The sequence below is a fragment of the Vipera berus genome, assembly GCF_964194415.1.
Source record: "Vipera berus genome assembly, chromosome: 15".
Taxonomy (NCBI): Eukaryota; Metazoa; Chordata; class Lepidosauria; order Squamata; family Viperidae; genus Vipera; species Vipera berus.
The window spans coordinates 7,944,260-7,962,504 of record NC_138218.1 but is presented as its reverse complement, the minus strand read 5'-3'; the positions used below and the strand labels follow the sequence as shown (position 1 = coordinate 7,962,504).

The 18,245-nt window shown below is 46.3% G+C and overlaps 1 protein-coding gene across 1 annotated transcript in view; it reads right to left on the bottom strand.

The window, feature by feature from the left end:
* Window positions 1-2,195: 2,195 nt before the first annotated feature.
* The window catches only part of WHRN (whirlin), a gene marked incomplete at its 5' end in the record, with an annotated part of 60,702 nt that continues 44,652 nt past the window's right edge, over window positions 2,196-18,245 (bottom strand). The window contains 7 exons of the mRNA XM_081339804.1: window positions 2,196-2,486; window positions 3,288-3,410; window positions 5,855-6,036; window positions 6,720-7,302; window positions 8,275-8,340; window positions 11,556-11,588; window positions 17,093-17,299. Of these exons, the coding sequence (XP_081195930.1) occupies window positions 2,304-2,486; window positions 3,288-3,410; window positions 5,855-6,036; window positions 6,720-7,302; window positions 8,275-8,340; window positions 11,556-11,588; window positions 17,093-17,299 (1,377 nt within the window). The 3' untranslated portion in view covers window positions 2,196-2,303. The remainder of the gene's footprint in view (window positions 2,487-3,287; window positions 3,411-5,854; window positions 6,037-6,719; window positions 7,303-8,274; window positions 8,341-11,555; window positions 11,589-17,092; window positions 17,300-18,245) is intronic.

The window sequence follows — 18,245 nt, the reverse complement described above, 5'->3', positions numbered from 1 at the left end:
GTCATCTAGTCCAACCCCCTGCTAAGGCAGGAGACCCTATACCATTTCAGACAAATGGCTGGCCAGTCTCTTCTTAAAAACCTCCAGGGTTGGAGCATTCACCACTTCTGGAGGCAGGCTGTTCCCCTGGTTAATTGTTCTCACTGTCAGGAGATTCCTCCTTGGTTATAATAATAATAATAATAAGTTGGAAGGGACCTTGGAGGTCATCTAGTCCAACCCCCTGCTAAGGCAGGAGACCCTATACCATTTCAGACAAATGGCTGGCCAGTCTCTTCTTAAAAACCTCCAGGGTTGGAGCATTCACCACTTCTGGAGGCAGGCTGTTCCCCTGGTTAATTGTTCTCACTGTCAGGAGATTCCTCCTTGGTTATAATAATAATAATAATAAGTTGGAAGGGACCTTGGAGGTCATCTAGTCCAACCCCCTGCTAAGGCAGGAGACCCTATACCATTTCAGACAAATGGCTGGCCAGTCTCTTCTTAAAAACTTCCAGTGTTGGAGCATTCACCACTTCTGGAGGCAGGCTGTTCCCCTGGTTAATTGTTCTAACTGTCGGCAAGTTTATCCTCAGTTCTAGGTTGCTTCTTCCTTGTTTTGGTCCAGCAAACTGCATTTATTTGTCTCCTTGCCGCCCCTAAAACTTTCAAGTTCTGGGTATTTAAACCTACATGCTGAAAACTGGGCCCTCCATCAGATTAAGCGGAGAGACGCTTGATGCAGAAATCGTCAGAGTTGTGAATCCAAGTTAAGCTGGTTAGTGAAACAAAATACAGTAAACTAAGCAGGATTTTTTTTTCTTTTTGGGGTACTGTCCATGGGGTTTTCATGGCAAAGATACTGGAGTGGGTTGCCATTTCCTTCTCCAGTGGATCACGTTTTGTCAGAACTCTCGGCTATGACCTGTCCGTCTTGGGTGGCCCTGCATAGCTGATAGCTTCATTGAAAAACGCAAGCCCCTTCGCCACGACAAGGCAGTAATCCATGAAGGACTCCAGAAGATGGTAGAGGAGATATATATATATATATATATATATATATATATATATATATATATATATATATATATATATATATATATATATATATATATATATATATATATATATATATATATATATATATATATATATATATATATATATATATATATATATATATATATATATATTGGGATGACAAACGGGTGGAATGAAATAGCACCCACTGTTCTTTTTTTTCCTTTTCCTAACACGTTTATTGAAAAATTAAACCAGACTCTCTCTTTTATGTACATATAGTGAAGTTGCGAAGGGTTTTCCCCCGTTATTGGCTAGGGACCGACGACAAAGTGGAATCTGGGGAAGGTCACTTGAAGAGGCGTCCATCACAAGGATGAAATCCTGAACCGTCGGAATCGGTGTCCCCGGATGCTCCTACTTCCCTCTGTTGGTGCCCGCATCTTCTCCTGCCCAACTCTCCTGCCCCGATGGTAAAATCTTCCCCGTAAGAGACAAGGGGAAGGTGATAGGAAGAGCTACGGGAGAAAGCAGGTGGTGTTTGCATACAGGTGTCTTGCCAGCTTACTCGAACACAGAGGCAAAAGAGAAGAGACAGGTGTGTTTTAGGGGTGGTGTTTTATGCAACACTTAAGGTTGATGAAGGGACGCGGTGGCTCAGTGGGTTAGGACGCTGAGCTTGTCGATCAGAAGGTCGGCAGTTTGGCGGGTCGAATCCCGAGTGCCGCGTAACAGAGTCAGCACCTGTTACTCGTCCCAGCTTCTGCCAACCTAGCAGTTCGAAAGCACGTAAAAAATGCAAGTAGAAAAATAGGGACCACTCCGGTGGGAAGGTAACAGCGTTCCGTGCGCCTTTGGCATCTAGTCATGCCGGCCACATGACCACGGAGACGTCCTCGGACAAGCGCTGGTTCTTCGGCTTTGAAACGGAGATGAGCACCGGCCCCTAGAGTCGGAAACGACTCGCACGTATGTGCGGGGGAACCTTTACCTTTACCTAAGGTTGATCGCTCGGAAGGAGGAGGATGGGCTTCTCTCCCATATTCAAGGTCTATCGAGATTGGGGAGCCATTAGAAGTGGGGGAGGGGGCACTTAGCTGAGAGAAATTATATGGAGGAGAAGTCGATCCAATTCCATGTCTGCTTGGTGGGGAATCCTGTCTGGGCTCTACCTGGGGCGTACAGGTGTGCAACGCGACTGGATGCATCGGACACCTTGCAAGCCTCTTCTTTCCTTCCGTCTCTTGGGCGTTTGGCTTCGGGCTCTTCCAGATGGCCCTTCCCCACCCCACCCCACCCCCTCCCTAAAGTGCAACGTTGAGTTCCGTGACGAGAAAATCGACGTAATCCTTCTCTTTCGTCTTGAAAGCCTCAGCGATGACGCGGGCGGCTTCGCGGTGCTCCTTCCCTTGGAGGGCTGTGCCGTTGACTTCCAGGATGACTTGGCCCACCTTCAGCTGGCCGCAGTTGTGAGCCGAACCGCCTTTCTGTGGCACGGAAGGAAAGACAGGAAAAGGAAAGGAAAGGAAAGGAAAGGAAAGGAAAGGAAAGGAAAGGAAAGGAAAGGAAAGGAAAGGAAAGGAAAGGAAAGGAAAGGAAAGGAAAGGAAAGGAAAGGAAAGGAGGAAAGGAAATTAGGAAGAAAGGAGAAAGAGAGAAAGAAAATGAAAGGAAAGATAAAGATTAGAGAGGAAGGAAGGGAGAGAGGAAGGAAGAAAGGAAGGAAGGGAGAGAGAAAGAAAAAGAAAGAAAGTAAGGCAAGATAGATGGATGGAACGAAGGGAGAGAGGAAGGAAAGAGGAAGGAAGGAAAGAGAGAGAAAAAGAGAAAGAAAAATAAATAAATAAATAAATAAATAAAGAAAGAAAGAAAGAAAGAAAGAAAGAAAGAAAGGCAAGATGGAGAGAAGGAAGGAAGGAAAGAGAGAGAAAAAGAGAAAGAAAAATAAATAAATAAATAAAGAAAGAAAGAAAGAAAGAAAGAAAGAAAGAAAGAAAGAAAGGCAAGATGGAGAGAAGGAAGGAAGGAAGGAGAGCAAAAGAAAAAGAAAGAAATAAAGAAAAATAAATAAATAAATGAAAGAAAGAAAGAAAGAAAGAAAGAAAGAAAGAAAGGCAAGATGGAGAGAAGGAAGGAAGGAAGGAAAGAAAGAAAGAAAGAAAGAAAGAAAGAAAGAAAGAACAATTCAATAGTCTTGCCAACCCTTCTTACATTCCAGAATTGAGGTGGATGTTCTTTCAGAGGACAAGAACACCCCACTTCCTCAAGGGGGACCCCCTGAATTCATACCTGGATCGTGACAATTCGAGGCAGGGGCTGCCGAGTGTTTGCACCCCCTTGAATGGCTATGCCCAAGGTCGGGGCGCTCTTAGGCACCCGGATCAGATGCGACGTTGGCTCCAGGAGTCCTGGCTGCAGAGAGACAGGAGAGGAGAAGAACATCAGCCGAGAAGGAAGGGACACGAAGGACTCATCTCCAAACTTTTCCTAAAGTCCCAAATCTCGCCGGCTAATTTATCCCGGGGAAATCCTAACTTGAGCGCAATCAAACCAGTGTTGCAAAATGTTAAGCAGTCCACAGAGGGTACCGGATGTGCGTTTGTGTGTGTGTGTGTGTGTGTGTGTGTGTTGTCGGCCTGGTTTCATTTTTTTTGCTTCTGGGTGAAGCGAAGGGGCCAAATGGATGGCGCCCCTACAATACGGAAAGTCCTCGATTTACAACTACCGGTCTAGAGAGGAAGTCGTTCTGCAGGAAGCAGAACTTGCAAACTACAAGGGAGGAAAGAAAAAGAAAGAAAGAAAGAAAGAAAGAAAGAAAGAAAGAAAGAAAGAAAGAAAGAAAGAAAGAAAGAAAGAAAGAAAGAAAGAAAATCTACATTGAAAGAAATCAGAATTCTCTCCTGTTGGCCCGACTTTATAAGACAGACAGTTCTCGGCTTATGACCACAACGGAGCCCAACATTTCTGTTGTTAAGTGAGACATTTGTGAAGTGAGTTTCGCCTCACTTTACGACCATTCTTGCCCCGTTTTTTAAGTGAATCTGGCTTCCCCGTTACTTTTGCTTGCAAAAGGGGATGGCATGACCTCGGGACACGGCAACGGTCGTAAGTATGAGTCGGTTGCCCATCATCCGAATTTTGATCACACGATCACGGGGATGCTACGAAGATCAAAAGCGTGGAAAACGGTCCTAAGTCCCTTGTTTGAAGTGTCGTCGTAACTTTGAAACGGTCTCTAAAGGAACCGTAGTAAGTCGAGGGCTTCCTGTAAGGCAGAATGGTATCCAGGAATAAAAACAATTATTTCTCTGACCAGCTTGGGGCAAACTAGAGGGAGAAAAGAGGGCTAAATGAACGGCCGCGATGGAATTCGCTTTTTTCTAGGCTGAGAAATAAAGAAATGTAATTTTGTTTTTTCCGCTTTTCCTTTGGTGTCTGCTGTTAGAACATGGAGATGCAATGCTGCCCTCTAGTGGGCAAAAGTTGACCTGGCCGCCTTTAATTTTCCGCCAAGTTTAGCAAGCACAAATTACTCCGTTAAAAAGTAGAAATCCTAGGACGGTGACATGATTTGGGGTATAAATCACGAGGAGGCGTTTCCTGTTGAGTTTTCACCCCGTCTCCTTTCCTTAAGAGGGAGGGCGGGCTGGTTGGTTAACGCGCCAGACTAGAAATTGAGGAGTCCCGAGTTCTAATCTTGCCGTAGGCAGGAAACCAACCGAGTGACCTTTTGGCCAGCCTTTCTCTCAACACCCTATTTTATTTATTTATTTAAATTCCATTTATATCCCGCCCTTCTCCGAAGACTCAGGGTGGCTTACAAGCTTAGCAGTAGCCTTCATTCTATGTATATGCCTGCTTATTAGGGCTTTCACACACACCCCAAGCGGCATTATTACAAAGTCAGCTTAATTGCCCCCAACAATCTGGGTCCTAGAAAGAAAACAAGGGCAAAACACTTGAAAATCTGCCCCAAAACAGATTTTCATCCTGCCCTCTGGTGCTTTGGAGAATAAGATAATTTAATCTATTTTAATTGTTATTCACTTTTTGTATTGTAATGTTGTTTTAATTGCCTTGTGAACCGCCCTGGGTCCTACGGGAGAAGGGCGGTATATAAGTTCAATAAATAAATAAATAAATAAATAAAAATAAAGTTGAACCTTCTCTTCTTTGTGGCATCCCCTGAGATACTGGAATAACTGCTATCGTGTCTCCCCTATTTCTTCTTTTCTTTTTTCACTGTCATCCCTATTTGTTTATTCCACTTGCTATTTCTTCTTTCTTTTAGACAAGCCAAACCCGAGTCCTGTTTTCATCTCCAGGCCTTGGATCATCTTAGTTACCCTTGTCTGAACTTTTGGGTTAGGCAATCCTCAGTGTGGTTGAGCTTGATTTGAAGCTGTGACTTCAAATGTGGGGGAGGGGGTGGGGGGCAAGGAACTGGGGCCAGGCTCTAAGATAAACCCCCCCACTGCCCCATCTTTGCCTGTTGCTAATAAAAAGGTAAAGGTTCCCCCGCACATGCGTGCTAGTCATTTCCGACTCCAGGGGCCGGTGCTCATCTCCGTTTCAAAGCCGAAGAGCCAGCGCTTGTCCGAAGACGTCTCTGTGGTCACGTGGCCGGCATGACTAGACGCCAAAGGCGCACGGAACGCTGTTACCTTCCCACCGTGGTGGTCCCTATTTTTCTACTTGCATTTTTACGTGCTTCCGAACTGCTAGGTTGGCAGAAGCTGGGACGAGTAACAGGTGCTCACTCTGTCACGCAGCACTCGGGATTCAACCCGCCAAACTGCCGACCTTCTGATCGACAAGCTCAGCGTCCCAATGCTCATGCCCAAAGGATGGCTTACCGGTTTGGCTCCTGTCTCCAATGCTCTGCCCGCTCTGGGGACTTCCTGCGGACTTCGCGTTGGCGGCCCCCGGAGCCGCTGACACCTCTCTCTGCTGGTGCTGAGTTCCGTTTCCCCCAGATCAACGCCGCTGTCTTCGCTCAGGGTCTGCCCGCTGTCCGACAGCTGGGAGAGCGTGGAAGCTGGGATGGGAAACGAGGGCGAGAGACAAAAGCTGTTAGGGAAGCAGCAGCGCAGAGGAAGAAAGCGGAGGGGGCTGAGAAGAGAACAACGGAGCCGGATGGGACCTTGGAGGTCTTCTAGTCTATGCATCACTATCTGGATGAAAATATGCCCCAGCGGCATTCGCTACTATTGTAGGGATGAGCAGAAAGGCACCAAGGGGCCAGCTCACTTCCCTTCTCAATGGATTATCAAGTGCAAGTACTTCCGGGCCCACTGCATCGATGGTGCACTATTTAGGTTAGATTTGAAAAGAAAAGAAAAAAGAAAAGAGAAGAGAAGAGAAGGTGAGAGAAAGGGAGGGAGGGAGGAAGGAAGGGTCAGGGAAGGAAGGAAGGGAGGGAGGAAGGGAGGGAGGAAGGAAGGAAGGGAGGAAGGAAGGAAGGAAGGGAGGGAGGGAGGGAGGAAGGAAGGAAGGGAGGATGGGTCAGGGAAGGAAGGAAGGAAGGAAGGAAAAGAAAGGGAGGGAGGGAGGATGGGTCAGGGAAGGGTGGAAGGAAGGAAGGAAGGAAAAGAAAGGGAGGGAGGATGGGTCAGGGAAGAAAGGAAGGAAGGAAGGAAGGAAGGAAGGAAGGAAGGAAGGAAGGAAGGAAGGAAGGAAGGAAGGAGAGAAAAAAGAATGTCAAAGAAATAAAGAGGTCACCTCTGGCCTGAGGCAATGGCTTGACTTCATTCACATCCGGTTCACTATTCGGCCGATGAACTTCAACCATGATAAAGTGCTGGGGGTTCCCGACTTCAAATCTGCCCTTCTCGCCAGGAGGGGAAGCGGCTGGGTGGGAGGGGAGGGGAGGGGGGGTAGGGGACCTTAGGGCTGGGCCCGCCGTCTCCGGGGAGGGATGCCTCAACCGGGTGGGCGACTGGATCCGAGGGAAGGGTAGCATCGGGTGCTGGTTGAGCAGCAACAACCGGGCCTCCATGGGCTTCCTAGAAGCGCGGGTCGCCGGAGAGATGGACGCGTAGATGGAGCTGATGGTCGAGTCCTCCATGGAAGAGCCGGTGCTGGTGGAGCTGGAGGCAAGGCTGTAGGTGTCCTTCTCGGAGAGGCTGGAAGACGGCCTGGGACTTTGAGGAGCTCTGAAGAACAGCCCTGACTGGGAGGATTCAGGAGATCCCAAACCAGGTTTGGGCACTTCGTCCGAAGAGTCCGCCCGAGACTGAGAGGAGGGAGCAGTAGGCGAGGGTCTAAAAGCTGGAAGTTCTTCGCAGAATGAGGAGACATCATCCTAAAAAGGAAGGAACGGGTGAAAGAACATTCAGACATGGCTTAGAAGAGCAGGAGAGGGCCATCTTTCCACGGTGAGGGAGACATCATGGGTTGATATTCCAGCTGAGGGAAGAACCCTGCCAGAAACAAGTGTGGATGTAGTTGAATGTGGACTACCTAGATGGATGCAGGTCATACAATTGCACTACATATTTAATCTCCAGTCAACGAGTAGCTGTAGTTCAGTGACCCACTCTGAATGTAGACATAGCATAAAGAACCTCTGGCACTGGTGACGTTACCTAGATTAGTAATGAAAGGTCTACAAGAAAACCACCAAGCTCAGAAAGCACCAAGGACCCCACAGTCCTCCTCCTCCTCCTCCTCCTCCTCCTCCCCACAAACCTTGTTTCCTTTTAGCACTGATGATGTTACCTAGCTGGGTAATGAAACGTGTACAAGAAAACAACCAAGCTCCGAGAGCACCAAGGTCCACACAGTCCTCCTCCTCCTTCTCCTCCCCTCCACCTATTACTTTCTAGCACTGAAGATCTTACCTAGTTTGGCTAATGAAACATCGGCAAGTAAAGTACCAAGCTCACAGAGCAACAAGGACACCACAGGTCAACCCTGAGCGACAAATATTCGACAAATATTCTCTTCTCTCAGTTAAAAAAAATCTGTGTCTCAGCGGGATGCTAGAATTAATCCCGGGACATCAATATCCTAAGCTGGCCTTCCTTGGGAAGTAACTCTGCTGCTTTAAGGAGCTGCAGAGACTCTGGTGACATGAATGGGATGTCACAGAAGGTCATCTACTCTCTGCCCCCCTCACCTTTACCTCCACCTCCTTTAGCAGAACAAAATGGTGGGATGGATGCTGGGTGCTCACGTGAAGAAAGAAAGGCAACGATTTCATACACCAACACATCCCAGAAGCACTGAAGTTGGAGAGAAATCAGGAGGAGAACCTCTTGAGATGGTCTCTTACCAGGGAGATGTCAGGTAAGGCATTGATCCTGCTTTGGCTTCCACTTCTACCCCCATTGGAAGAATTCTGGCAACCAGGGAATAAACAAGAAACGTGATATTACAGATGGATCCAATCACAACGAATTTCGGTTTGCAAAGGTCTTCTCCATTCAGCCATTCGGGATCACTCTGTCTCTCTCTAATGAAAAAGTTGGAGTAACCAACTTTGGAAATTGGACCTCACCTTGTATTCTGGCTGATATCAGGGGGTTGAATAAAAGGCCCATGTCATCATTCTTCTAAGGCTAAATATGGTGACTTTTTATAGATTGGGAAGCTTAAGAATCCAGGAAAACTGCACACAGAGGTCACACAAAGCAACCAGCAGCCTTTCTTTCTTTCTTTCTTTCTTTCTTTCTTTCTTTCTTTCTTTCTTTCTTTCTTTCTTTCTTTCTTTCTTTCTTTCTTTCTTTCTTTCTTTCTTTCTTTCTTTCTTTCTTTCTTTCTTTCTTTCTTTCTTTCTTTCTTTCTTTCTTTCTTTCTCTCTCTCTCTCTCTCTCTCTCTCTCTCTCTCTCTCTCTCTTTCTTTCTTTCTTTCTTTCTATCCATCTACAGTATGTCTGTCTGTCTGTCTGTCTATCTATCTGTCTGTGTCTGTCTATCTATCTATCTATCTATCTATCTATCTATCTATCTATCTATCTATCTATCTATCAATCAATCATTTATCTAACATCCATCATTTATCATCTATCTATGCTCTGTCCTTGTCTATCCATCCATCTATTCCTCTATTATCTCTCTCTCCCCCCCAATCCATCTGTCTCTCATCTATCTATTCTCTCTCTCTCCCTCCCTCTCTCCCCCCCCCCCTCTTCTCGTTTCTCTTTGGCCATTTCATAATTACGGCAATTGCAAAATCTTTACTCCTCACCCATCCCGTTTTTCCTTCTCCTTTCAAAGTCATTTCCTGTAACTCAAAATCTCCTCGCCTGGCTTCGCCTAAGTCACGACCAACCTCTCTACTTGATGCACAAGAGGGCAGTCAATCCCAAGTTTCACAAAAAACATATGAGAAACCTCCGGAAGAATTGGAAAGAAAGAAAGAAAGAAAGAAAGAAAGAAAGAAAGAAAGAAAGAAAGAAAGAAAGAAGGAAGGAAGGAAGGAAGGAAGGAAGGAAGGAAGGAAGGAAGGAAGGAAGGAAGGAAGGAAGGAAGGAAGACCATCCTGCCTCTTTCCCCACCATCGTAGCTTACTCCGTTTTAAAGTCAATTTGGAAAGCCGTGAAGGTCCGTGATCAGCCTGAGCCGTTTTCAATTAGTACAAAGCACAATTAAACTCCTGCTAATAAAACTTGACAGCGATTTGAGAAATCCTTGAGGAAGGTGACAGCAACCAGGCTGGGCTGGCAGGTTCCTGCTTGTCAAGACTTGAAGCGCAAGAAGCAAAACGGAAATTATTTTTTTAGGCAACGATCAACCACCAGCAGCCAAACGTTGTGCCGAATGAAAAGAGGGTTAAAAACAGGGCTGTTAGCACCAGGAGAATCGACATTGTAAGGAAAACAAAACGCCGCAGGAAAACATTTGCCTGAAATTGTCAAAACCTGCGGGAATCTGTTCAATATTTTTTCTTCCACCTCTTCCTTTTTTTTAAAAGGAAAATAAATAAAAAAATGGAAGCTTCAGATAATCGGGACGGATGAAAAGGCATCCGAAGGCCCTCAGACGGTGCGTTTCTCCAAACTCTGCAGTCAGCGAATGAAATTTCACTGAAAAATTCAAACAAAATTAAAAACTGAACAGCATTTAAAGGCAGGGCGTTTCAGGGAGACAGGAAAGTCGCATTCATAATTTAAAGTCGGCGTGCCTAAATGTTTTAAATTATGTCTCTCGTCCTTAGAGCCCAACGGCCCAATTCACCACCTACTTCCCCTTGGTATGGATCGATCGATCGATCGATTATGTGCCAGGAAATCCATTCTTAACAGATTTTCTTCGGGGAGATCCATTCCCAACCTGGTCTTCACCATTTCGCCATCACTGTCTATCCATCCATTCCGCTGCTGATTGTTCTCTTCTCTTTCTTTCCACCTCTCCCAACATCTGGACTTCTTAAAGGAGTTGATCTTTGCACAGGATGGATGGATGGATTGATCTGATGCTTTGATTATATGCTACCAAGTCCCTGTTGGGTCTTAGCAGCCACAAGGATAGATTTTTCTCCACCAGGATCTGTCCCCAATTTGGTCTTCCAATGGTGCACCCCTCACAACTGTTGGTTCACCCCACTTGCTGTTGATCATCCTCTTTTTCCCCCACCCACTTTTCCCAACATTAGAGTCTTCTACAGAGATCTGCTTGGTGTGGTAGGCCTCCATCACCGCTGTAATGAAGTCCATCGATCTTTCCGATGGTCATCCTCTTTTTTCTTCTCTTTCCATCCATCTTTCCCAGCATCGGATCCTTCTCCAAAGCGACGTTCAAATGGTAGAGTTCTCCAGAACCCTTTAACAGAATAGCAGAGTTGGAAGGGACCTTGGAGGTCGTCTAATCTAGTCCAATCCTCTGCTCAAGGAGGAGATCCTATCCCATTCCAGACAAGTGGTGGTCCAATCTCTTCTTAAAAACCTCCAGTGGTGGATCACCCACAACTTCTGGAGGCAAGCTGTTCCACTGATTAATTATCCTCACTGTCAGGAAGTTTCTCCTTAGTTCTAGGTTGCTTCTCTCCTTGATTAGTTTCCATCCGTTGCCTCTTGTCCTGGCTTTGGATGCCTTAGTGCAGACATGTCAAACACAAGGCCCGGGGGCCAGATCCGGCCCGCAAAGTGGTTTCATGCAGCCTGCGAAGCCATCCTGGAAACAGTGAGGGAACGGCCCCCACTGCCTTGGCCCTGGCCCAGAGACCCTCCTTCTGCCAGAGACCCTCAGATCTGTCCCACTCCTGCCCAGGCCCCCATAGGCACCCTTGAGGCGAATGATGTAGAGCTGGCCATGCCCACCCAGTAGGCCATACGCACTCTAGCCACGCCCACCCAGTAGGCCACGCCTGCCCAGGCCACACCCACCCAGCCCCTTGAGGGCAACCGCAATGCTGATGCGGCCCTCAATGAAATTGAGTTTGACACCCCTGCCTTAGTGAATCCTAATTTCACTTAGGACCATGATGGCCCCAAGTCCTCTTTCTGGATTCCTCAGCCTGGCTCTCCTAGTCCCTGTCCAACACACACACCACACCACACACACACACACACACACACACACACACACTCACAAATCCCTCCAGAAATTGCTTACCTCCATCAAATCAATCAGCCACAAGAGTCTCTCCTGGCCACGTGGGTTGAGCAGACGTGGACATAGCATGCAATAAAAGGTGTAGAGAAAGAAATAGGTTAGAAGCTAAAAAAAAAGAAAAGAAAGAAAAGCAATCTAAGCTAAACCTGGGCAGAGCAATTTCCTGGCTTGATTTCCCCTCGCAGTCTTCATCACCCTCTGATGAAAGGGAATTGACTTTCAAAACGGGCTCTCAAGAGAGAAGATAGGCACTGGAATGTGACAGGTTTATATTTATTGCATCAAAGTTGGCTGAGCTCTGCCTTGGAGGAAGCCATTCCTTCCCCTGAAGACCTGGATATTGCGCAAGGCTGAGAAGATCTCTGCAGACACCTCACATCCCGGACACACACTTGGAATGCTGCTCTAGGGCATTGCGTGTCAAAATATCTAGACTTTTCCCTTGCGCCATCACTCTGCCGAGCACCTGATTTTCACAGTCCTGTTTTATGCCTATTTACCCATGTTGTATGGTTGTAGTATTATTATTATCCTCCTTATTATCTTCTTTACTACTCCCTTTATTGATATTGTTGTTGTTGTTTTGAATGTACACTGTGTGCTTCTGTACCGGAGACAAATTCCTTGTGTGTCTAATCACAATTGGTCAAATGAAGTCTTCTCTTCTCTTCTCTTCTCTTCTCTTCTCTTCTCTTCTCTTCTCTTCTCTTCTCTTCTCTTCTCTTCTCTTCTCTTCTCTTCTCTCTTCCCTTCTCTTCCCTCAATGCCACCAAGCCATTTCTAATGTTTGATTTCTCCTCCTTCCCTTCCCTTCCCTTCCCTCTTCTCTTCTCTTCTCTTCTCTTCTCTTCTCTTCTCTTCTCTTCTCTTCTCTTCTCTTCTCTTCTCTTCTCTTCTCTTCTCTTCTCTTCTCTTCTCTTCTCTTCTCTCTTCCCTTCCCATCTCCCTTCCCTTCTCTTCCCTCAATGCCACCAAGCCATTTCTAATGTTTGATTTCTCCTCCTTCCCTTCCCTTCCCTTCCCTCTTCTCTTCTCTTCTCTTCTCTTCTCTTCTCTTCTCTTCTCTTCTCTTCTCTTCTCTTCTCTTCTCTTCTCTTCTCTTCTCTTCTCTTCTCTTCTCTTCTCTTCTCTTCCCTTCCCTTCCCTTCCCTTCCCTTCCCTTCTCTTCTCTTCTCCCTTCCCTCAATGCCACCAAGCCATTCTAATGCTTGATTTCTCCTCTTCTCCTTCTCCTTCCCTTCCCTTCCCCTCCCTTCTTTCATTTCTCCCCTGTCAATAACCACCTTTGACTTAAACAGCCACAGGTTTTCCAACTGTTGGAGCTGGTTTTACACGGCTGGTTCGGTTGCTGATGAAAAAAAAAGAAGAAGAGTGATTGGATTTCAGTTTGCTTTAGCACATCGATCTGGCTGCCCTTTGCCTGCTTGCTTGTTTTGCAAGATGGAAGCGGCTTGGCAGAGAGACAGGTCGGAGAAACGTATCAAGCAGACTCGCCCAAAGGGATGCCTCTGCAGAAAAAAGCGGGCAGAAAGAGGACGGTCGCCTTCTTCTCGCTTCCTCCAAGGCCTTGAGATTAGGTTCTTTCAGAAAAAGTGTGTATGTGCAGGGTGTGTGTGTATGTGTGTGTGTGTGTGTGTGATCCAAGTCAATTAAAAATGGAGTTAGTTGATGCAATAGGACATTAAGAGGGCCTCCTTCTAATCTGAATGGGCTTCAGAGTAAGAGGGAGACTAATTTAGGAAAGGTAATTGCATCGTACAAAAGGGACACGGTGGCTCAGTGGGTTAGGACGCTGAGCCTGTCGATCAGAAGGTCGGCAGTTTGGCGGGTCGAATCCCGAGTGCCGCGTAGCAGAGTGAGCGCCTGTTACTCGTCCCAGCTTCTGCCAACCTAGCAGTTCGAAAGCATGTAAAAAAACCCCGCAAGTAGAAAAATAGGGACCACTCCGGCGGGAAGGTAATAGCGTTCCGTGCGCCTCTGGCGTCTAGTCATGCCGGCCACATGACCACGGAGACGTCCTCGGACAAGCGCTGGCTCTTCAGCTTTGAAATGGAGATGAGCACCGGCCCCTAGAGTCGGAAACGACTAGCACGGGTGTGCGGGGGAACCTTTACCTTTACCTTTTACCTTCTAATCTGAATGGGCTTCAGAGTGAGAGGGAGACTAATTTAGGAAAGGTAATTGCATCGTGGCAGCAGACAAAAGCGGAACGTCTCGATAAATGTGATTTGCCTGTTCTTCCTGTTGGTGAATTTTCCCAGTGGGGGAAAAAATGGGGCATTAAAAAGTCTTTTGGTTTTACTTATTAAGAATCTTGCTAGCTGCTTCTGTTACTTGGTAGCCCCCCCCCAAAAAAAAAAATCAGGAGTTTTTGGTTGTTGTTTTTTAAAATTTATGCTGTATTCAAAGGCATCAGATTTTTGCAAACTGTACCTCCCATCGTCGGATGCGTTAAAGAAATAAATAAATCTTTGAATAAAAATTGTGAGCTGGGAAAGATGTTTCCCAGGCTACTTCCTGACGTTCGTCTGCCGGAGACTAACACAGATCTCCTCCAGTGATATGTTCTTTGGTGGTGGGCATCACACATTCAGGAGTGTGACATGTTTAAATGAGAGGCATTTGGTTGGCACATTGCCCCTTGGAGGAGATACATGGAATCGAAGGCTAGAAGGGACCCTGGAGGTCTTCTAGTCCAGCCCCCTGGTCAAGCAGGAAACCCTATACCAGGGTGTCAAACTCAATTTCATTGAGGGCCGCATCAGCATGGCGGTTGCCCTCAGGGGGCCGGGTGGGTATGGCCAGGGTGGGCGTGGCCTACTGGGTGGGCGTGGCCAGCTCTACATCGTTCGCATCAAGGGTGCCTATGAGGGCCTGGGAAGGAGTGGGACAGATCTGAGGGTCTCTGGCAGAAGGAGGGTCTCTGGGCCAGGGCCAAGGCAGTGGGGGCCGTTCCCTCACTGTTTCCAGGATGGCTTCACGGGCCGAATGAAACCACTTCGTGGGCCGGATCTGGCCCCCAGGCCTTCTGTTTGACATGTCTGCCCTATACCATTTCAGACAAAGGGTTGCCCAATATCTTGTTAAAAACTTCCAGTGTTGGAGCACCCACAACTTTAGGAGGCAGGTTGTTCCACTGATTGATTGTTCTCACTGTCAGGAAGTTTCTCCTTAGTTCTAGCTTGCTTCTCTCCCTGGTTAGTTTCCACCCGTTGCTTCTTGTCCTGCCTTCAGGCGCTTTGGAGAATAGCTTGAACCGCCCGCCCCCTTCTTCTTTGTGGGAGCCTCAGCCAACATTTTCTAACATTAAAAGGACCTTACCCAGCACTCTGTTCAGAGTCGGACGCCACCGTCTTTGACGGTGGCTGGCCAATTTCAGGCATTCAGCAACCCCGCTTCGTCAAGCCGACTTTGAGCTTGCTAATGAGGCTTTGATGAAAGGTGTTTTTATTACCAGCAAATTGATTTTGTGGGCCTCAGGGCTGCACATTTAAAAAAAAACACCAAAAGGCGATTATCCTAATTTTGTTTGGCAGCGAGGGGAGATGGGGGAAGAAAAAGATGCTGGCACAAGGTCTTCTTGATTTCCTGGAGAGTGTTGGCTTCCTCCTTAGAATTCCTTCCCCCCCCCTGGGGGGGGGGCTTTTGCTCCAGGCAGTTCTCGAAAAATCTTGGAAGGTGGGAAAGAAACCGATGGCGTTTCTTTCAGAAGCAGACTGCTTCTGCTCTCTAAAAATCCTTTCCTGGGGGGGGGGGGGAAATGTTTTTAAAATGCTTATAGATAACAGCTTTAAATGTTAAGGCTACTGGACAGTAAGGATATATACAGGCAGGAAACCTCACCCTTCCTCAAACTGATGATGTTCCCTAGGTGGGTAATGAAAGGTCTGCAAGAAAATAACCAACTGACCTTATTATCTTTCTCTATATCTATCTGTCTGTCTGTCTGTCTATCTCTATATCTCTCTCTCTCCATCATCTCTATATATATCTGTATCTATCTATCTATCTATCTATCTATCTATCTATCTATCTATCTATCTATCATCTGCTTATCTCTCTCTCTCTACTCATCATCTATTATCTATTATCTGTCTAAGTGTCTGTCTGTTTATCTCTATATCTGTCTATCTGTCTATCTATCTGTCTATCTATCTATCATCTATCTATCTATCTATCTATCTATCTATCTATCTATCATCTATCTATCTATCTATCCATCCATCTGTTATCTCTATCTATCTATCTATCTATCTATCTATCATCTGCTTATCTCTCTCTCTCTACTCATCATCTATTATCTATTATCTGTCTAAGTGTCTGTCTGTTTATCTCTATATCTGTCTATCTGTCTATGTCTATCTATCTATCTATCTATCTATCTATCTATCTATCTATCTATCTATCTATCATCTATCTATCTATCTATCCATCCATCTGTTATCTCTATCTATCTATCTATCTATCTATCTATCTATCTATCTATCTATCTATCTATCTATCTATCTATCTATCTATCTATCATCTGCTTATCTCTCTCTCTCTACTCATCATCTATTATCTATTATCTGTCTAAGTGTCTGTCTGTTTATCTCTATATCTGTCTATCTGTCTATGTCTATCTATCTATCATCTATCTATCATCTATCTATCTATCTATCTATCTATCATCTGCTTATCTCTCTCTCTCTATCTACTCATCATCTATTATCTGTCTATCTAAGTGTCTGTCTATCTATCTCTATATCTGTCTTCATCTATCTGTCTGTCTGTCTGTCTATCTATCTATCTATCTATCTATCTATCTATCTATCTATCTATCTATCCATCCATCCATCCATCCATCCATCCATCTGTTATATCTATCTATCTATCTATCTATCTATCTATCTATCTATCTATCTATCTATCTATCATCTATCTATCTATCTATCTATCTATCTATCTATCTATCTATCTATCTATCTATCTATCATCTGTCTATCTGTCTGTCTGTCTATCTACCTATCATCTATTATCTGTCTATCTATCTAAGTGTCTGTCTGTCTATCTTCCATATTTCTGTGTCCACACCATAAATGCAGGTAGTCCTTGCTGTACAGCCACAAGTGACCCCAAAATTTATGTTACTAAGCGAGACATTGGTTAAGTGAGTTTCGCCCCATTTTATGGCTTTTCTTGCCACAGCTGCTAAGCGAATCACCGCAGTGGATAACGTAGTCACCCGTTTGTTAAGTGGACTGGCATCCCCCATGGACTTTGCTTGTCAGAAGGTCACCAAAGGGGATCAGGTGACACCACCCAGGGATGCTGCGACCGTCATAAGTATGAACCGGTCGCCGAGGGTCTGAATTTTAATCACGTGAGCGTGGGGACGCTGCAACGGTGTGAAAAGTAAGTCACCTTTTTTTTCAGTGCCTTCGTAACATTGAATGGTCATTAAATGAACTGTCGTAAGTCGAGGACTGCCTGCATAAGGGGAATAGGGACATCGTGTGCCAATATTTGAGAGCCGAGCCTGCGTCAAGCGTACCTACCCGAGCTGAACTAGCTGTGGTGGACGTGAAATGGCTTTCGGTACAGGAAGCAGAATCGCTGTAGGACGTTGTAGAGTAACTGTCTGTTTCGGTCCCCGAGGGCTGCCGGGCCTTCATGAATTCTATTTCCCTCTTAAGGACCAGGTCATCAAAACGGTCCAGGTCTTGGGGAGATATGACCCCTCGGACCTCCGACAGGAGGGAGAACTGCAGAAACAAGATGGAAAACGGGGTGTTGAAACTGAATCTGCGACAAGGATAACATGTGTATGTCCCGATGTCTCCATCCCTGAAGCGAGGAGTCCTTGCTGCTCTCTGCAGACGTTTCAGTACCCACACTGGGTAACATCATCAGTGCTAGAAGGGAGGGGGGTTGCTGAGAGGAGGAGGAGGAGGAGGAGGAGGAGGAGGAGGAGGAGGAGGAGAACTGTAGGGTCCTCAGTGCTCTCTGAACTTAGTTGTTTTCTTGCAGATGTTTCAATACCCAACTAGGGAATATCATCAGTGCTAGAAGGGAGTGAGGTTTGGGGGTGGGAGGAGAAGGAGGAGGAGGAGGAAGAGGAGGAGGAGGAGGAGAACTGTAGGGTCCTCGGTGCTGTTTGAGCTTGGTGGTTTTCTTGCAGACGTTTCATTACCCACACTGGGTAACATCATCAGTGCTATGCTAACTCTGTAAACCAGGGGTCCCCAATTTCTGTGGTCCCTGGACCGGCACCGGTCCACAGCATGCCAGCAACTGGGCCATGCAAACAAGCGAAGCCCCATCCTGTGCAGGCAGCATGCAAAACCACACCCTCTGAGGTCCACAGAAAAACCTTTCTCCATGTAACCGATCCCCGGTGCCCAGAAGCTTGGTGGCCACTGCTGTAAACCACTTAGAGAGGGATGCAAAGCCTTATGAAATGGTATATAAGTCTAACTGCTATTGCTATTGCTGCTTAGCGGTTTCCTTATGGCTGTTCGCCTACAGACAGAATCTTGCCAGACTAAGAACCAAGAGCGACACAGGAAGATAATTCTTGGCAGTTTCTTTACTGCTGTTCGTCTACAGACGGAATCTTGCCAGACTGAAGCGACCAACTGCATAACTATAGATGCACTTTGCGAACTGCTAGGGAGGGACTGTCATAGCCCTTTTCCTGCCTTTGTAGCA